The 21,902-nt window shown below is 33.9% G+C and overlaps 4 protein-coding genes across 7 annotated transcripts in view; all 4 read right to left on the reverse strand.

The window, feature by feature from the left end:
* The window catches only part of LOC129786110 (replication factor C subunit 4), a 635,780-nt gene that overhangs the window by 207,453 nt on the left and 406,425 nt on the right, over positions 1 to 21,902 (reverse strand). The gene's annotated exons all lie outside the window — the stretch shown is intronic.
* Positions 1 to 21,902, reverse strand: part of LOC129785980 (extended synaptotagmin-2) — a 633,447-nt gene that overhangs the window by 207,453 nt on the left and 404,092 nt on the right. The gene's annotated exons all lie outside the window — the stretch shown is intronic.
* LOC129785995 (protein kinase C-like) overlaps positions 1 to 21,902 on the reverse strand; it is a 501,513-nt gene that overhangs the window by 207,453 nt on the left and 272,158 nt on the right. The window lies entirely within an intron of this gene.
* LOC129786130 (uncharacterized) lies at positions 2,564 to 17,084 on the reverse strand. Of its 2 annotated transcripts, none has more exons than XM_055820964.1 (7): positions 16,858 to 17,084; positions 14,310 to 14,756; positions 12,312 to 12,586; positions 11,380 to 11,515; positions 7,505 to 7,638; positions 3,430 to 3,670; positions 2,564 to 2,783 (listed from the first exon to the last, which is right to left on the reverse strand). In XM_055820964.1, the coding sequence occupies exons 2-7, from the start codon at positions 14,356 to 14,358 to the stop codon at positions 2,665 to 2,667; spliced, it is 954 nt and encodes a 317-aa protein (XP_055676939.1). In that variant the 5' UTR covers positions 14,359 to 14,756; positions 16,858 to 17,084; the 3' UTR covers positions 2,564 to 2,664. The 2 variants fall into 2 exon arrangements, with proteins under 2 accessions (XP_055676939.1, XP_055676938.1); XM_055820963.1 differs by having other exon boundaries at positions 16,792 to 17,084.

A 21,902-nucleotide genomic window follows, 5' to 3' on the forward strand; every position in this document is an offset into this window, starting at 1 on the left:
TCCCCTTTATAGCGTCCCCACAGAAAAATTGATTTTTTCCCATTTTCTACCTGCTGAAGGGTCAGATAACGGGACTTTTTTATTTTAAAATTTTTTCGGGTACCGTATTATTCATCCCCCCTACTAATATACGCCCCCCTTCTATAGTTTAAAATGGAGTTTGCTCACACGTGATTGGGGGCTCGGGTTGACTAGTAATCTATCTATGGAGGTGTTATATTTACATTGTAATTCAATATAATAATTTAATATAATACTTGATACACGTGCTACATACTTAAAGAATATCCCTTTCTTACTTATTTCACATAATTCCTACACGATTATCCGGAAAATACTTTTAGTTTCTCATCGTCAGCCACAAGGGATTTTCAGTACATACATATATCTACTCTTCTATCGCATATACATATATTTGTGTTAGATACATATACGTATTGATATAAAAAGGTTTTAAACAGCTTTCAAACCATTAAAAGTGTCTCGATAGATATCTCCCTGGGGGAAATAAATGCTGAGAAAACTTTATATGGGAATCATTTAAGGGGGATGAGAAAATCGGAATAAAATTTGCAAATCGATCAGAGATATATAGAATATTTATTCAGTCGGAAAGAATTCCTGGTGAGAGTTTCGACATATGTAAGTATACTATCTCAACCAATTTATGTACACATAATTTATATACATATAGTTTAAAAAGATTTTAGCATCGTTTTTTTTCTGTAGTAGGACAGCTACTTAGGCCAATATTCAGTCATTTTTTATGTAAATAAAATAATTTTATTTCCGTGATGACAAACGTATATAAATTATTTTCAGCGGAAATTTATTTTTTCCGTCGATATTAATCAAGTTGAACATGATTTGAAAAATATTACCCAATTGCTTTAGTTTATTTGCCTCCTGTGAGTACTGTTGTCTGAAATCAGTGAATCTTCCCCCATCTCTTGTATTTTGCTATTTATGAATTCATCCCGAAGCATCCTCCTTGTCATCCCCACAGAGTTTCCTCAGTGGGTGGTATTTTGAATTATATCCTCCATCTCTGGTGTCCTGTATGAGCAAATTCCGTTGTCGCTCTGAATGGGCCCCTGAGGAGATGGGCTCAAGAACGGTTGGTTGGTGGCACGTCAGGAGATTCCAGCTGAGAGTTGTGCTTCGGTATTATGTAAATTCCGGATGTAATCAAAATGTGACGCTCTGTGTCTGTCGCGCGTTGAGACGAAGAGGCTCTGAATGCACATCCCTTAATGTGGAATGTTGCAAAACTGACAAGTTATCATGATGATATATGTCACCTTAAGGTGAAATCTGTGCACGAGGAATTCATAATGTTGCGCTGCAGCCTCACACACACTGGACGAAGAGGTGATTCTGTTGACAATGAGACTACATTATCACATGATGATGAATCTCTGCGCAATGCTGCTGAACCATATTGTTTTGTGTTGTAGCCAAGCCAGTTAACAACTGGAAGGCAACATTGGGGATGGAGAGGTAAAAGCATTGCCATTAATATAAAATGAGGGAATCTTTATGACCATATCTACCTTGTATCTCAAGATAAATTATGACATTAAAAGAGGAATCTATTCCTAGAGAGGGTTTCCTAATGAATTGTTTCATATAAATAAATGCAGCTAAAATGGGATTTAGCACTCTTCGCTCCATTAAGTTATGTAAGTAATTGAATAAATTGATGAGAACCAAATTAAAAACAAAATGGTTATTAATAATTTAAAACAAAGTTATTTAGTTCTTGTATTTTCATCGAATACCACAAAGAACAATCGTAATATATTTCAAACCGATCACGAAATATCAAATAAGCTAACTTTTATGCTGCAAAAAGCAACAATTACAAAAAGTGTAGGTATATGTATGTCAAATAAAGCACATTTAAAATTATATATAATTTCAATTTATGCCCATATATATGTACTTAAATATACATAAATATAAACATAAAACAAATTCAAAATATCCAATGACAAGTGAATGACAAAAAGTTCAGGGGTAAAAACGCTACATCGCATGAAATTTTAATGAATGTGTCTGTATGAAGAGAATCCCAATGTTGAAAATATTCCTTGCTAAATAGAAATAGATCCCCCCCAAATGTTATTTATGTATATGTTTAAATATTTAGAAATGTTTGTATTTTCGACATTTACTCTATTCGAGCTATTCTAAAATGCTAAAGATAAATAAAGTGATTTTGACGATTTGATACATATACACTCACAGTTGGAAACCACAGAGAGAGATTCCAGATGGGAACTTCCGCTCATTGGGCGGGGAAAATAATGTTTGAAGGTAAAACAATAGCGACAATTTATGAGGTTACAGGCAGGAAGGTCGATTGTTAGTGTTGATCAAATAGGTAAAGTTATTTACTGTTTATTTATGGGCCAAACTTTCTCATATGTTTTTACACAACTTACCCTTACTTCCGACTTCCGATACGCAATTTTCTCACTGCTGTGCCAGAATTACGTGAAGTAAATGAGCAACAGTGTAAACGGTGCCAGTTTGCGGGAATGAGACGCAAAGGGGAGAGTAATTAGAGAAATTTTATAATTTATTATCTATTTCGTACAATGTAATATTTTACACGATTATGAGCTCTCCTCCATCTGGGCTGCATCACTTTTAATATGCTTATATGCGATGTTGCAGCAACATTTCTTTTAAATGAATGAAAAGGGTGAATACTTGACGCAAGAATATTAATCCGAGAATTGCGACATTCACCACATGGTTTTCTGAAGAACTTCGAACTGAAAGGCGGCAGAAATAAAATAAATTCTCGTGTGCATATTTGAATAGAAAATATAGTAATTAATGTTGTATGAATATACTTATGTAACTTATAACTACTTATTTTGTTTTTATTATATTATATTAAGTTAATTCTCTTTATTTACTTTTCTGAGAATTCAGTAGGTATTACAGTAGAAGTCCACATCAACGAACAATCGGATATACTCCTCTCGCATATTAAAAATAATGCGTGAGAGTAGTACATCCGATTGTTCGTTAATGTGGACTTCTACTGTATGTTCCTTTCTTATACATCGTATTAAAATTTGTTCAAAATACGAAAACTATTCTACGAAACACTTTTACATTGTATTAGTTGTCAACGAGAGGTAATTCTCGTTATGACCTACTTTCGCTACTTTAACTGGATTGTTTAACTAAGATTGTATTCTGAAAGTCCCTACAACACTTTAAGTTGCTGTAAGTAATTTATTTTTTTGCTAAGCTGTGATTTTTCCCATTTTCAAAATGCTCGACGTTTTTTATGCCATCAGGGCCTTATTAAAATACTTCAATTTATAAAAAAAAGATAAACTATTGGTAAGCTTCTCTTGAGCTTTCGTTTTCGAGAGAGAGTAAATTTGTAAGTTTAAAGTGACTTACCGAGAAAGAGAGCTTCCCGATTCTCCATGAGGGGTTGCCAACGCTGCACGACACTTTCGAGATCTATTTCTGTATCAAGAGCTGCGTGGGGTAGAATGTTGGCGACACATCGAAGTACAAGGGCACCCGTATGCCGGAAGTGGCGTCCCTCGAGTTGCAAATTGAGCCCCAGGCGACTCGTGATGAGCCCATGTACGTGATGCTGTGGTGGATAATGAATCAATGAGTCTGGGTTCACCACCTGCGGATGAAAAGTGGAAAGATCGAAACTATAATCTTATCTTACCACATTTACTTACTTATATAGCAGGGGGGGGATAATTATCTCATATTCTACGTTTGTACTATTTTAGTAACACTTCACTAGAAGGGAATCATCTACATAATGTACATATATCTTAATGGATTGAAAAACTATTTTTTTTCAATTCAAGTTTATATATAAAAGTTTTTATGATAAAGCTCTCCATGCATAATAACCTTTTGCTGAATTTTACACGCTATATGGGTAGGGAGAGCTTTTTCAATTTTTCTCGTCACTCGATTAATCGCGCATGCATGCTTGGCTTCCGTGTATAGATTAATTTAAATGAAATATTGCAGATTTCGACACTTGTTTTGTGACACTACCAACAATTGGAATTCGCGAGAGGCCCCGTAATCGCAGTGAATAACTCAGAGTGGTGTATACAATGAAATCATTTATCTTTGCAAACAGATCCGAATCCCATTTTGAACACTCCCCATTTAGCGAGAATTTTCTTCATGGGAAATGCCATGGAAAGAAAAGCTCATGCAGAGCGGAAAAGTGTTAATTGAATGGGTGCCCCAGGGAGTTTGAGGTGGAAAATTCGTACAAAATCCAACTCTGTGCACGCCTCTCTCCATCGTCAATCACCCACATAGAAGCTCCCGTAGGAATGGAACATTGCGCTCTTCTGGGTCCACCTTTCCTAGTTGTATTTGCAGGTGAAAATGTCAATGAAAATTTCTGCAGTAGACGATCGCGTGCTCGTTTATCAATTCGCGTCACTTGAGTAATGTGACGTGACATTTTAGATTTGCACAGTATATCCAAAAGTCTCCTAAGGTCTCACGTGGAAAACACTTTTGGCGCGATGTGCTTTCGGTGTGTTCGAGATGCAAAGAGTCACATCTACCATTAATCAGTTTGTGCAGCATCTTTTACCTGCAATTGAGCCACTTTTCTCCATCAGCTCCTATGTGTACAACTAAGAAGAAGAGTTGGGTATATTAAATAAACATATCAAGTTGTGTTCCTAAGAATACGCCATGTTTTTCATGGCTGAAATTCCACAAAATATGAGAAAATATTTGTCTTGGACGTCTTAAAGTATAGGTTTGAATTTATATGCTATTGTTTTTATTTTATTTATTGTTCTGTGTCACGATATTCTTAGTTATTTTTTTATATCGACATTTATCCTAATTTTACCATAATATTTTTTTAACAAAAATTCACATACTTTTGTAGTAATGAATAGAATTTTGTAACTTGATCATCATTTTCTTTTGGCTAACAAGAAATAAGGTTTTTGTATATTGCTACATACTTTATGTAGGCGAACAGTTTACAAAAATTATGTTTTGCCAAATTAAAGCATAATGCTGATCCGATTTTGTACTTTTTAATTTCTAAAAACCTAATTCTCATGAAAGTAAAATTCTCTGCTATATAGCATTTTCTTTAATTTTTCAGAATGTCAGAATAAATGAGAAATATACTCATAAATAAATAAAATATATAATACTTTCATAATATTTGCTAGAGACATTTTTTGTGATGATTGTGTGGCGTGAGAAATGCTCACGAAGGAAACATGGCACTTTCCAACAATAATAATTTCTTTTCTCTAATGGAAATCTTGTCAGTGTCATTCATGGAGAGAAAACAGAAGACGAAAATGGGAAAGGTGAAACACACACTGTGGAATCTTCTCGGGAGAAGTGTTGTCCCTCTTCGAATTGCCCCCACTTTGCCTGGTGCTACCCAATTTGCCCGTTGATTTACGATCGAGGAAATAACTGTCGCATTGCCCACACTAAACTTCCAACCCCACTGACCATACTCCATTTTCCTTGTGCTTCTCTCCGTCCTTGTCGGAGGGGTCATGTGGAAGTATCCCTCTCGCGGGGATTTAATACGCCAAGAGCATGCAATGGCACGGGGTTGCCAATAAATGGTGAGCAGCAGGGGCCCAAAAAAGCGCGTGGGTTTGTGTGGGGAGGCGATAACGCACAATTTGATATCTCACAAAACACACAATAATGGATTCCCATTGAAGTGGGGCTTTGTGTCCTCTAGAGTCGTTTGAGATTATCCTCGAGATTAGAAATTGCCATTCGATTGTACTTTATCACTGGAAACATGAGAGACGCTCCTGCAAGGCAAGAAGATGGGATTTCGGTGCTGTGTTGTATGTGCCCCGTAGCTTGAAAAGCTGGGGTGAAACCCCACAATACCCGGAAGTTGCTGATCCTGCGACACACAATTGAGAGCTTTCCAAGAGGTCCAGACTTAGAGGATGAATTCCATATATGTATGTATGTAGTAGTACATATTGTATACCTACTGAAAATCAATAGGGCTGTATAGCGTCATGTGAAAACATTTATAATTGCTTACATGAGTTGAGTATGCTAACCTTTCTTCTTCTACTCCTCAAACTACCACAAAACCAAGTGTAGAATGGGGTGTGACAAGAAGGATGCTCTTTACAAATTCAGCATCGACATTTTCGAGAAGAAGGATTGTATGGGTTATACATCACATTAAATATAAGTAGAATTTTCAATTATTGGTGCTATGGGTGCTTGCTCAACCTACCCATCCCATGGTCGAGAAAACATTCGACTGTCACACTACTAATTTGATGAAGAAAGCGAAGTTTTCAAATGATACTACATTATGTATGATGTACCTAGAATTGTAAGAAAAAGTGGAAAAAATGTAGCACTTTAGGGGGACCAATTTGATGAAATTTTCTTATGTCATCTATTACATATTTAAATAAAATTTCTGTATCTTTTTTTTTCAAGACTCAACATAAATGAATTCTTTTGCTGTTCTTCATGAATATTTTTTTTCTTTATCTTACTAGGGATAGTCGCACTTTTTCTCAAGGTTTTAATTCCATTTACTCTGAAAAAATTTTTCAATAGTTTTTTTTTTCTTTTTATTTTGATAAAAAAAGAGAATTGTAATAAATCACATAAAATATGGCAAAATAATTCGAAAAAAATGAAATTTTGTATTATTTTTCATTGATATTAAATTTGTACGAAAATTCGGTAAAAGCAGAACTGGCGATAGAAAAGGGGGTGGTTTCTGAATAAGGAGCGTGATGCTATGTTTTACATTCATACAACATTGTGAGCCTTAATATTCATTGATTGGACTAATGTGATCAATTAAATTTACATGTTATCTATTTAATGATTTTCACATCTCTTTGTTAATATAAATTTTCCACGTCATCCTTTAGGCAATGGGATTGGTGTACAAGAAGCCTGATACACGAGGAATGTCTCTAAAATATTCATTATCTATCTCATTCGTTTTGCATTAAATATTCTATGAGAAGCATTTTAATTTGGTATGGGTGGTTTGAAGAATTAGTTTTGCTTCGCTCTGTTTGGTATCTCAATCAATACCAGGAGAAACACTCGAATAAATCAGTACTTAAACTCATCGCCAATTCCAATTCTATCATCGTAAAGAGAAACCCCCTAACCATTGAAATTTTCCCACTCAGCGAACCCCAAACCTAGATCCATATAAGTATGTATGTATATAGTGTTTGTATGAAAAGCAAATAAATATGCAAATGACATTTTCGCGCCATTTTCTTCCATAATGTTGCCACACATTCAAGATTACACGCACACGGCAAGGGGAAACCCATTTCAAATTGGAAATTATGTTCTCTGTTGCAAAATCTCCAAGGAGTTGACTTTATTGTTTTACTCTATATAACGAAACAGTATCAAATCTTTTGGGAGTTGAACAAAATACAAATTATATTGCAAATGGGCTTATTATATATTGACTTACGGGCTCATCATTGATGTACCATTGCAGAACAGAGGCCGGATGGGACTTTCCAGAGGTACATGTAAAATTGAGGTATTCACCAATCTCGTAGGGTCTGTCATCGCCTGATATGTGAGGTCCATCTCTAGGTAAGTCTTCAAATATAAAAAAGAAGAACAATAGAGTTATGTACTTGGTTTTTCTCTTTAAATTATTTAATAGCGTGTTTCCTGGCCTATATCGCCTATACCTATAATTTCCCAGACTTATATAAAATGATTATTTTCTGTCTTTTTCGATGACAAGACAATTCTAAATTTTCATTTAAATAGTGTGCATTTCCAATTTATGCACGTAACCACATTTTCGTTATGTGGACAGATCATCGACCTCTCAAAATTGATTTTTTTTTTATATAAAAGCATCGAAACCAAATGGACAGTGAATTGAAAATTTATCCTCGGTGTGCATTAGGAATTTGCAAAAGTTTTAAAATTGCACACATTGTGATGATCCTATACTGCAGACATAATACTTTGCATAAAAGTCTCCTCGAAAAGGGTTACCACGATAATCCTACATTTCTTATGTTGGTGGTAGAAGTTGAATGAAAAATAAAAAAAAAGAAATTTCCTTCCCGAAACCTGGTGTGGGAGCGTTGAAATAGGGAGGAAAAGTTTGAAACATGCAGAACGAGAAAATGTCTCGCAAGTCAAGCGCAGGAAAGTTACCTCTCCATGAGTGCACTAGAATCGAAATTAATAATTCATCTGCGTTGCTCTTTTTTAAGTTCCCAAAGGTGCAACTGAAAAATATTAAACTTCATTGTACTGCGGCGCGATAATTTCACTTGGAACTTTTCGCTCAGCCTGAGGGGTGGAAAATGCAAAAATAATTACTTCCTCTCTAGAGCGATTTTTCCAGATATCTTCACCTCACATTCTACGCCTTTTTGTTGCATCTACATGACTGTATGAAACTTTCACAGCAAATCTCATTGTGGTTCATAGAATTATACTTTTTTTTTATAGTTCTCACTCAAAGATTTCAAAGTTTTATTATAATCCACATAATCTATTGAGATAAAATCCATTCCAAATTTAAAAAAAAAATTGAAACTACACATAATACATGTTTTTGAACTTTTATGAAGTTTTAAAAAAATCAGTTTGATCACGTCTACAGGCTAAGAACTTTTAATCGTGTTTTTTTAAATCTAAAATTTTCTGAAATTATATCTTATAAAAAAAAATGTTTTTGGGTATATTTCGAAAACGTGCTTGAATTTTTTTGAATAGTCAAAAGTTTTAAACACCTTAAGACATCATATCTTGATTTTTTAAAATCATTATACTCTCAAGTATTGTTTTTAGTATCAAGTTATATACATTAAAGAAAATAATTGGATACAATGCAAAAAAATCTATGGGATGATTGTTTGATTTAATTTTAACTTTAATTTTGTAGGTTTGAGAGAATAAAAATCTAAAATCTATCTATTTTATACAGCCAATTCCTTTGGGAAGATAGACAAATTTCTTTGGTGTTCTCTAAGTTTCGTCTGGTAAGGAATTTAATATAAAAATTCCGGTTTTCTGTATCTATTTGTTGTGAAGGCGTTGGAGTAGAATGCTCGAGGGACACACATAAGAATGTACAGGAAATTTCCAGGACGTAGAAGAATCTGGCAGTCTTGCAACTTTTACTAGCGAATGTGTGCGGGTGGAGAATTTTAAAATAATTAAGGAATCCTCCCAAGTGCGACGAAGCAATTAAAAAACCACTTGTAGTTGCTCTCCTTCCCAGAGTTTTCCTGGTCCTTTGTCACACTCGGTGAAGGAGCAGTTTTCTTGACAAATAAATTCTCGCTGCTGTGATTCTCGTTGGAGGCGCACAATTCCTCCTCCATAATTGCCTCCGGGTCTCTAAGAGCTCTTTTGTGTGCAGTTTCCCTTCCTCTGAGTTAAACAGTATATAAGAGGTAGCCTCGTAGCCCACCTCGCACTCTTTGCTACTTTGAAGCAATTATGGGGATTTATCGAGACATTCTCTGAGAATGAAAGAATTCGCAACCAAAAATTTCCAACTTTTGTGCAGCTAGTTTTGCGGAAAAGCTCTGCATTCTTGCCGGAGATTAGTGTACGAATCGTTTTCTTTGGTGTTTAAAAAGAATTTAAAAAAAAGCTTGAATGTTTGATAAATATTTCTTGTCCTATTTCCAACAAAACCTAATAATAGTTAAACAACACATAGCACTTATAAAACATTTGAGGTATTAACATTTGATTTCAATAAGAGATTTCAGAATGTATAGGAGAATCTAAAAATATTTAAATGATTGCTGGTTTTATGCTAAGCATGAATTAAATTTTAATCCAAAACAAAACAATTTTGAAATCATTTAACGCCATAAATCAAAAATGGACATAGCCATAAACTCTGTGCACTGTATATGCACATTATAATTTAATATACTGGATGAAATATCACAAATATATTCTGCACTAAATCTCTCCTTTTGTTCGTGTAATGCGGCTACCAAAAAAAATGTACCTAGACATTTTGCTGAAAAACCCGCTGCTCCAATGGCAAAGTTGTTTGCCAACATTAAGTCTTTAGTCTTATATGGTGCAGGGTATATCAGGATATAATATGTGTACATAATGATCGTACTATGTACCTATGTTGTGCAATGGTGCGAATGAACTTATTCACTTTACAGTCATAACAAACATTGTTTGCATGCGAAAATTCTCATTTCTTTCAATTATTTCTTGATTGTACTATTTTTGGTGTGATTTCGTGCGACAGACAAGTTCTTTCCCTTAATCGTTGTTAAATGCCTATGGTGCCTATGTATAAATTCTACAAGAGAACTTTCAATATTGATTGGCTTTGCACTTCTCTGCAAGTAATCGTCTGTGCAGTTAATTGAGCGCTAAATTAATTCTCTCAGAAGAAGGTATTCAACATGACCTCTACTTTATACATCATTATTGTATAGTATTTGTACCATTGTTTGTTCCAATTAAATGCTATATTTGAGTAGTAGTCACATTCCTACTATCGCTTTACTACCGAGATGTTTTATGATCTTCGATAATTTTGTTAATCTTCAATAAGAATATATTAATTTTTAATATTATAGTTTTTAATATTTAAATCCAACATTTTTAATAAACCTTTGCTGCAACAAGTGTGCCACCATAAAACTCAATATGTAATGTCACTAAAAGGATATGCTTCAAAGCTCTTGAAGTAGATCATAATAATAGTCGCATACTTGAGGACAGTTTGAGAATTTATGAATGCATACAATTCCTTTGAATACACACTTGAGATCATTTTAGGCAACTTAACCCTTTTCTACAGAGACTGCGTAACATCACGAACTTGGAATCTTCTTTAAATTTCATAAAAAATGCAACAAAAACTCAACATAATGTAGGTATACAACAAATCATGTTGTCATTTTCACTTGAGCCCCTGTGGTTCATGTGGCCCCCTCCTGACAGGAGACAATGATAGAAAATAGCTAATTTTTTGGAGAAAAAAAAGCAAAAGAGGGTGAATTCTCCCCAGAGGGGTATGAAAAATTTGTGAAATGTTTATGTGAAAGAGAAATGTGAATTTGTATCCGGACTCTCATCAATCAAATTAAATACTTTTATTGTGGTCATTAAATTTTAATTCAATGTGTCACGCCATAGGGAAACGCAGTATGAGAGTGGTTTGAAAAAATATTAAATGAGTTTACAAATTCCGTCCGACACGAAATGGTGTAATTTTCTATTATTATATTCATCTATTGTGTGAGCGCGCCTTTGCTCCCGCAAATTCGTGTGGATTTTCTGCCCACACCCCTGGATCATTTTTCACCATGAACGAATACTTACACACAATTTCCATGTATCCTTCCCCCTGAACAGATGAGAAGTTGGGTGCCTCTCCGCTCACCTCGCATCTGTACAGCCCGGAAGATTTGATATTCACGTTGCGAAGCGAGACACGGCTGCTGTTCGAGTGCTCATGCTGGCGGCATGTTGATAAAAACGGTCATTAATTCTTATCTCTGTGGCATTGGATATTGTATACACAAGTCCTGGGGAGGCGATAAGGGTGCCCGATCACCCTGAAAGACAAACCCCCAAATTCAGACACGTTTCCCGCCTATTCTGTCCACCCACTTTCGTTCAAAGAACTCTTGCAACAAGAAGATCAATTTTATTGTCATTTCAGACAGACATGAAAGAAGACACTCATTTCGTTTCTTTTTCCTTTCGTTCCTTTTTTTTGTAAATTGAAAAAAACTCACGAATTGACATGTAAAAGCGTAAGCTCTCCCTGAGCTTTTATTCCCTGTCATTTTAAGTGATTTTTTAAATGTATCTCACTGTCACATAATTATATTACCTATGCTCCCTATGCTATAAAATTGAAAAACCATTATATATTTGAAAAAAAAGACTATAATATGTATTTATGTAGGTACTTAATTAAAAACCAATTTATCGGTGGTATTAATTAATATAGCGTCTGAGTAATATTACCCTCTGAATATTTTAATTATTACTTATTTTTTAAGGACAACTAAATAATTTAAAAGCCGTAATCCAATTAGAAGGAGATATCTAATATCAAAAGTAAGAAATGTCCGGGATATTTCTCAGCATTATATCCGAGGCTTGAGGGAGAAATTTCATTATTTTTTGAACTACTGGGGCCTTATCCAAAAAAAAAACTCTATAGAAAAGGTGGCATAGCGACTGAAATCATTGCAAAAATCTTGATTAGAGCCTCATGCGGAATTGGAATAATGATGACTCACAGCAACTCTGATGCCATCAACTTTGTAACTATGCTGTGGAGGATTCGCCCGCGGGACAAATCGATAGAACTCCTCGTTGTCTTTGTACCATTTTACTGAATAGAGCGTCTCTCTGCCCCCATCGTCCGCATTTTCATCATCGTAGTCGTGAAAGTGATGGCTAGGATGTCGTCTTGTCACCTCCTGCAGCTCAAATTGACACTCAAGAACCACATTCTCCCCACGAAGCTTGTAACTGGGAATTGTGACCTTCACAAGCTTTAGTGTTTCAATCACTAAAAAGAAGAACATTTACAAAAAATTTAATCTCTTGTAATTTCTTATATATTGAATTTTTAGCATTATATAGGTTGAGAAGATTTTTTTATCGGTAAAAGATAAGTAAACGATTAGGTAGTAGTTAGCATAATATGATACCCATTTCAATGTTTCATTATATAAATCGTTAAGCGTAATCCGCGTTTTCGTGACCATGCTATATAAACATACACGTTTGGTAGAACATGCATATAACATTAAGCTTACATACATACATGATATGCAAAATCTAATAGAATTGTGATGCATCAATATGGGGAGGTCGTTACATTAATTTAATGCAGATTTGAAAATAGGTATCTTACACTTCATGTTCCTATCCTATGAGAATATTAATTTATCAATACAATGAAGACAAAATTACCTATAAGTTTCGGATTTGGCAATTTTAAGAATAAATAATTAAAAAAAGATGAAATGATTAAAAAAATCGAAACATCATTAACAAATTATTTTAAAATTAAAATGATTGACAAAGTCAGTAATTAACTGACTAAATTAAAGAGACTTGAGATGCATTAAAAAAATTATTTCAAAATCTAAGAAGTAGCCCTGTTTTCCCCATTGTTAATTATTTATGGACGGTAAGTGAAAATTTCATAGATATTTGCATGAAACATTTCAGTGACTTGGGTAACCTAAGTGAGAATGAGGTCTGAATTGCCAGCAAAGTCGAGAGAAGCTGCATTACTTGCTAATGGGCTCTGTCGATGTGTATTTGGAGCGTTTTGTCTCTAAATGTTGTAATCTAAGGATTTTATAGGATGTCGTTGTCAGAGCAATTTGCATATAGTAGCGTCCTGCAGGACGACCACCATCTGCTCAAGCTCTCATATACTCTCTCTTCTCACTATGGTTGTGTATAAGTAGACACATGGATGAATTTCTCATCTCATGACGTCATCATTTTATAGGATTGTCGTTATTATCGAAAGAATGTATAAACAACTTTTATGATGAGCTATATAACAGTTTTGAAAAAAATGAAAAATTTATTTTTATAAACAAAATTAGTAGGTACTAATTATTGTTTTATTAATAGATTTTCACTATATATCAACCTATGATACCTATCTCTAATTTTTCAAAAGTGGTACAGCTTTTTTTATATCATACACGGTCACTTTTATTATAATAATACCAGACTTTATGACAACAATCGTCAATATAATGTTTAAAATTTCAAATTATGAAAGAAATTCTTCCGAATACCCTTATATAATCGAATTGCCAATTGAATTAAATCGCAGCTTCGTTAGTGAGAATTATTCTCCAGTTTAAGTTAAAAATTCCATTCGCAAAACAGCAATAATACTGGAAGTTTTCGAATGCATGAAATAAAATTTTGTCTGTAGGAATAAAATACATTTATACAAATACTATTGGTTCATGTGAATCGTTCCCTATTTTTATGTCTCCATGAGACATTTTTTAATCAATTAATATAAACATTTTTTGCAATGCTTTTAATGTATTTTTACATAATATTTAGTTTTCAATTCATAGTTGAAAAATATTTTAAAAAAATACGATATATAAAAAAAAAAGAGTAGGAAAATGAAAAATTCAGAGCTACATTATATTTTAGATTTCGTACTATTTTAAGCAAACATGAATAAAGAAAAAATGTAGAATTAAATCTAAAAGTTGTTTACATGAGAATATATAGGCATTAATTACCTTGAAAGTAGTATCCACATAAGCTGAGAATGACAAAAATTAAATTCATTTTAGCTCCAGCCGGTCTTTAAATTTTTAATATTTCCACCAATGGCGTATTTCCTCTTCTGCGAACTCTTATAAATGGGAAAACGTTACACCTATTTTCCGAGTTCTTCACTCCCTCATAGTGGCACAAGGGACCCGAGAGATTTTCACTGTTTGTCCGTTGTGAATAATAAATTAATTTTAATGTCAGGAATTATGTTTTGGAAAACTTCATAAAATATTTTCACTGTATCCACTGTTTTTCCCCCTCGGTTCACCAGCCAGAAGATCATCACTCGAAAAGTCCATTTTGGCAGACGCCCTCTAAATACGCAATTCAATTAGAAATTTCTCCGGCATCCGCCTTGTCGTCTTTTTGATGATCCCGTGAGTGGGGAAAAACCACACTTTACCGCCGACCTAAATAAATATGACATTAGGCAATCTCGTGAGACGATTTTCCACTTGTGCGGGGTATGGGAAATTGCCGCACTAGGGGTATTAATGGTGACCAAATGGGAATTAAAAGCTGAGTCGCGCGCTGAAAGAGAAAACAAAGTACCAGGGGTCTCCTCATTACTTTCTTTCCCTTCACTTTCTCTCCCACAACAGCCCTTAAATTTTTCACCCACTTGATGTGCCCATTCTCACCGCTTTTTTCCTTCCCACGACTTTTTTGGAGTTTAAGTATAGGAGGAGTGTCCTCCAATGGTAATTCAATTAATGTGAAAAGTTAATTTTTTTGCCATCCTTGCACAGAGCTTTCATTTCTCACACCTCACACCCCCTTCAACGATGGTGAAAAACTTTAATGCTCCATGAAAATTCGCAAGTTGATAACGAGGGTGGAAAAAGTATTTTCTCACTCTGGACGAAAAATCCGTAAGATTTTTAGCGTAGGGGTTTTGGAAACAGTGTTGGAGTAAGAAGAATTTTGTGTTAATCATGGAAAAAAAGATTCCACGTCACTTATTTTAAATTCAACTTTGGTCCAAGTTCAAAGTTTGAGAACGAAAACTTTGCGTGAAACATTTCAAAAGCTAATGTTAGTGAAAGTGTGGTTACCATTTTATTCAATTCACAGTTGTGCTTAAATTGAATAACAATTAGAATTATTTTCACAAAATAGATTTTGTGAAATTGTTCTGCTAATCCGAAAATAGAATATTTATGTATTTTGTTCTACATAATGATAAATACTTAATGATAAATTAAAATTATTTTAAAATGTGGAAGTGTTGCAAAGTTCAGTGAAAATAAAGTATAAAAATATTATTTAATATTTAGTGATTGTATCATGAGAGTACAACAACTTTACAAGAGTCTATAACAACATTTTTTTTGTGGTTTTAATTGTTTCTCAATATGGATAGACCAGAAAATAAAGATAGTTTCACAGAGGGTAGGAAGTACACGAAAACTTCTTGCACATAATACATACATAGCTCTCCAAATGGACAAACTTTTAACACTGATTTAATGCCTTGCGGCATTTCTTCTCCCTTTTTTTGTCCCAACAACAGACACAGAAGCGAGTCTGGCCACCACTGCTGTTGCAACTACAACGCAAAGTTTTCCATTCTCTTCCGCCACAAGTGAAATTCTCACACTCCCAACCCCTTTGCCTTTTTCAATCATGGACAAACCCCCTGTGGAAGTTTACTTCCGAACAGCATCTCCGCCCAGGACAAAACTTACTTGATCTTCTCCATCGATGCGGGATTTATATTGTGTGACTTTTTTCTGGACTTTTAATAGAGCACCCAAGTATTGTATCAGATTCTCCGGGAGTCATACTGAATGACACAAAAAAATTGGAGTAGGATTGTAAGAATGAAGAAAGTTCTCATCCACAAATCTCAGACTTAAATCTATTTTGAAGGATCTTTCGGACTTTTTTATATAGATATTTATGTGGAAAGAGAAATGACTTGTCGAATGGTTTACTTTTCTGGTATTCTTTGAGTCAAACAAATTTTATTCGCTTAGCAGTTAGAGAGATGGAAAAACTCCGAGAAGATGGAGAGAAAAAGATTGAAGGACTTGCGATAGCAGAGATTCTTTCTATTTGACACAATTGAGTCTGGTGCTAAAAATACCCCTATTGAGGGATGCGAATCTCGGGGATTACTCCACATGTGACACTCTGGGCGATTTATTTGACGACCGAACGGGGAGACGTACTTTTGCCTACCACTGCGCTACCACCCAACTCCCATCTGTAAATGTTCTTTTTGTTACTTTTCCACTCATACCCCCAAAGTACAATTCGCTAGGGAAGAGTTTACAAATTTCCCCGAAATGATTCAATTTTTCTCTCTCCCCTAACATCCCTCACTTTTTATCATTCCTTTCTTCACTCAAAAATCATGCTCGCCACAGACAACGCAACAAAGGCGTGAGGTAGAAAGGAAAATGAAATCATTAAATTTTCATCACGACAATTTGCACATACACAGGGCTAAAGTTGAATTTGAATAAACTTCTTGGGGGCTTTTTTCACTCATTCGTCGAGACTCACATAAATTTTCCCGCCAATTTTGCGCGCAGTAAACTTTCTTTGGTGTGCGAAAAGGCGAAACTTAAATATTTATCGAAATTCTTTTTCATGTCAATTTCACACGCAGTCATTCAAATATTTGTCAATGTTTAATTTAGCCCAACCATCGTACACCACAGCGAACTTCCGACGAAATTCCCGCGTTCACCTTACACACAAACAAGAGTGGTACGTAACACAACTTTACGTTGCGGAGAGTTTTGTGCAACTGAATTTATGTTTTCGCATTTCTATGCTTTTTCCTTACCGCATGTGTACGATTCATTGGAAAGCCATATTGGAAGGATTTCCCCACTTTCCACGCTTTCCACATGACAGAGACACCGCAGTCCTTGGTTTCTCTCACCTTTCAACTCATAGCATGGAAATCCTTAGTGGGAAGTATATGTTATTTAACTACATATATTCCTCTTCAACTGTCCCAATGAAACTGTATTTCGAATTGTTTCTTCTAAGTTTTTGCGCTCTCGTGACTCCTTTTTTTTACGAGAGAAAAATAAAAATAATTACAGACATTACTTTTCTTATGGCACTATGTGGATAATTAAAATTGAAATGAACTTTACAGTTCACTGACTAGCATAGATACATATGCTTCCTATAGCATTGTACGTACATATTGTATGCATACATAATTTGTAATAAAAATCACTTTGCTTGAAATATTATATACATACACAAATTTCGCTATATATGTACAACATATAGGAGGTATGCATAATAATATTCGCGTAGTTATTTTACCATATGAGTTGTGTTTACGAAGTTTAAACATAAACAAACATATCCAAATGGAAATGGCAAATTTATTAGCACCCGCCCATTTCATAAAAATGATTTTATCCTTAAAAATAAAAAAAAAGAGGGAATAAGAAAATTTTTATTTACAAAATTTGCATATTTACATTTGCATTGCATAATGATTTAATTTTTAGCAGACATTTAACTTTGAGATTTATAAGCAATTTATTAGATTAGTTGGTATATGTTTGCACAAAAGGCAAAATACATATCAAGTAATTATATACATAATGTATGTAGCTGATATCGCTGTTATGGAACATTTGTGTTGTAGTCTAGAAATTTTTAATGTTCCTGTCTCTTAATGTGTCCTTTGATACATTTATTCCTTTTCTTTCTACTTCATATCAAATCTTGTCTGATGGTTAATCCACAAATATCACATTCTTCATTATGAAACATTCAACCCCCCACCCTCTCCTCCCCTTTTAATTTCAGCCAATACATGCCCGCAAGTTAGCTTTATTGCTCTCAATATGTACTAATTCTGTGATCAAAATGAAATGAATGAGAAGCACTTATAAATGGTACCTTTGGCTACAACTTGATAGTCAATGTTTGTCATATAAGAAATAACCAGAATAGTGATGTACCTATATCAGGGCAGATAAATTTATTGGAGTATCAATTTAAAGTGAATACTAAATGAATTAATTCACGACATTTTACAACAGTATCATCCATAAGTAAATCATTCAAACTTCGATAGAACAGCTATGTTTTGAAAATGATAAAAAATATATTCCTCGCATTTTTTTTCCTATTATATCGCTCTAAATATGATATAATGAGTTGCACGGGGAAACTTACATGCTACGGAAAAAAGTATATTTTGCTTCTGTTAGAAGAAAGAACGCTGAATGGCAATTTTTATCGTGATTTATTTATAATTTATGTGTTGTAATTTGAATATGCATATTTAACAACTTCATTTCACACCTGCCGTATCTCATAATGCGAATTTGAGATTTAATTTCAGATAAGATGCAACGCATCGTAGACTCACTTTCTCCTACATCTCACAGACAATCCCACCTCGTCCCTCCCCTACATACCATCCCCATTCATTTATGCGTCTTTAAGCTCACCGTCTCTCATCAGTGGGCGACACATCATTTGCTATATAATGTTTGAGGGGGAGAAAAATGCGAAATTCATATTGAAGAGTGTATAATAAAGCAAAAATGGAGAGGGTATATAGGAGGCATGGAAGAAGGTATATTATAATGAGACTCGCCCTCAAGGGTTTTGCTTCCAAAGTCCCTGAACCATTCTTTCGCAGAAAAAGCTCTTCGTGTGTGTGAATTGTATAAGCTCAGAAATCATGCTGCGAAAAATATCCACAGTTTTCGACGAAGTACAAATCTGACTATATGTACCATTTGGCTTTTTTATGCTTCCCCAGGGTGAGTTTCTCGTCTTGTTCTTCTATAATATCCTAAGGTGTTTACATTTTTTTCTCATAATTTCTCCACTCTGTTATTCTGCATCTCATTAAACATGTTAAGTGAATTTCAAGCCGTGGGAGTTAACAAATTGTTTTACATCGTATTAGATAAAAAGGCTTATTTTAACAATATTCTTTTGTATATACATGAGCATATCAATTAAGTATGCAAAAATGGAAAAAAAATGTAGGTAATGACTGAATACTCCCACTTTAACATTTTTTAATCATGGTACCTGCCTAATTTTGGATTTGATTGCAGAAGTGATTGTTTTATCACATCATCATTTTGTGATTGTACTGTAGGATATTATGAAAGGACACGATAAACTCAATCAGTACGTTGTGATCAGTTTATATGTAACTAGAAGGCTAACATGAGAGCACAGATAAATGTTTACAAAATTACGCGGCATTACAGTATTATGAATTGGGTGGACATTGCTGCTTATTTGAATATTACTGATTGAAATCCAATATTTGAACATGTGCATAAGTGCTTGTTCGATGAATTCAAACCACACTAAATTCTACAAAATATTTTCCATGACATTTAAAAAATAATTAAATTACCTCAATGGAAAAAGAAAAGCTGTTTTCGAAGAAAATATGATTTATTGATTCAACAGTCTGCTACCGAAACATTCGCTCAAAATCAAGCTCTTGTGCATATATTTACTCACTTTGATTATATTCTTCCTTTATGGAGAAGCGCAAAACTTTATTAAATAATTTTCAACTTTAGCAGAATCCTGCTTTTACCCTAATATCGACTACTCTAACCTTTGACCAGGTATTGTACACATATCATAAACATTCCTAACCTTTTCCATCATCTGGACGCCTTGTGGTACCTTGAATTTTCTTCTCATACAAACAATTCCTCTTATAAGACCTCCGACTAAAAGTGAGTGGGAAAAGTAACTACTTAAAGATATTGCACAATAATGTATGTAAGTATCGTGTATATATATACCTATGTGTATGTATATGTAAGAAATAAAAGTTACCTATTAAAGTTGAAAGCTTTTGCAGTTGTGAAAAGAAATAAGGAAGTTTGTGAGGAAAGCTCTTGAAAAATAAATAAATTCACTAACTGAATAAGCAGTTAAAAAGTTTTCAACTAACTTTTCGTGAATTTTGATTAAAATAGTGGAATAAACAAATGGAAATTTCTCTGATTTTTTTTTATATTTACTCCTGTGTGAAGAAAGAAACTCTGCGGTCTAGTGGAGCTTTTTTTTTAAGGGTAATATACATATTTTATGATCCTATGTATTTATACGTAACATACATATAGTGTTTTGTTATTAAGAGTTCTTTTCAATTTGGTCTGAGTGAGCGAATTTATGATTTCCCATATTGAGTTACACATTTCCACACCCACACTCCAACAGGAATAGTGATGGAAGCTCACGAAATTTACAATATACTTAAACTACAAAAAGAGGGGAAACTTTAAATGAACAACATCTTGAGGAAAAGTTTGTCGGCCGGTCGCTGGGAAGTTTCCGCACACAAAATTGAGAAACTATTGTTGCAGTCCAACTTTTATGCCACACTCTTTCCGTTACTCTCAGTACTTTCGTCGTATACACATTCCTACGAAGGAAAATTCTCCTAGTGTGTTATTGTTGGTAGGTTTTGAATGTTTTCAAATATTCAGTGGAATCTGCATCGAGTTATGGCAAAAACCTTTTACCCTTTTGGCTACTCATTGAGTGAATTTATTTAGTATTTTTTTTTTTAAGTCGATGTACAAGTACATACTAAACAAAAACTATGTACAAAGAGCTAAAAGCTTCACAGTGCAATGTACGTAGAATAAAAGCTATCGTGATATAAAGTCGGTTTATCAAAATAGATTAAAATATCGAAAATTACGCGTGCACAAAAAATATGTTTCTGTTTTTGACGGGAGCTGTAAATTAGTTGTTGAACCATTTTTTTTAGTTTAGGTGAGGTCAAAAAGGACATTTCAAATTGACATACAATATTTTCCTAGGAATTAATTAATATTACATAGTGTAATTTATATTTTCTAATTTTATAGAACGACAATTCAAGTAAAGGTATTACAATTTTATTGGAGAAAATTGCCCAAGATTTAAAAAAAAATTCAAACCGTTTTTTAGTACCAAAATCTTTGGAAAGAGTTTTCTTTAGAAGTCAACGACATATTCATAAAGCTATTCAATTCATGTCATTTGCAAAATATTGCATTTCTTAGCCGAAGAAAATATGAATAGATTATTGTATAGTATTTCTCGATTCTTCACGTCTTCTGTATGGGGAATATGTACATATGTACATAATAGAAGTTATATTGAAAATTATTATTGAACTAATGTAGTAGTTATATGTATGTATGTATGTATGAATAAACCACAAAAGCTACAAGTTGGAGTTTTCAAGGCCTAAACTTCTTTGGTATGTTCTTAGTTTGCCTAACACATCACATCCAGATCTTATACGACTTTTTGGATAAAACTCAGCTCAAAACCTTTCTTCTAACTTTTACGTACCATGACGATAAGGCGAAACGATTCAAGAAAAGGAATTTTGATTTTTTTTAATTATAGAAACTTACAAGTTACAAGATCGACATTAATTAAATAAAATACTTTTTTAATTCTATCAAATATACATTTAAAATAAAAGAAAACCTGGAAAATGAATATCCCCTTTTAGCTGTTTTCCTATAACACTTTAAATCTTCCAATTGAGCCAAAATACATATTCTCGCGCACTCTTTTTT

This window comes from Lutzomyia longipalpis, chromosome 1 (assembly GCF_024334085.1).
Source record: "Lutzomyia longipalpis isolate SR_M1_2022 chromosome 1, ASM2433408v1".
Classification (NCBI taxonomy): Eukaryota; Metazoa; Arthropoda; class Insecta; order Diptera; family Psychodidae; genus Lutzomyia; species Lutzomyia longipalpis.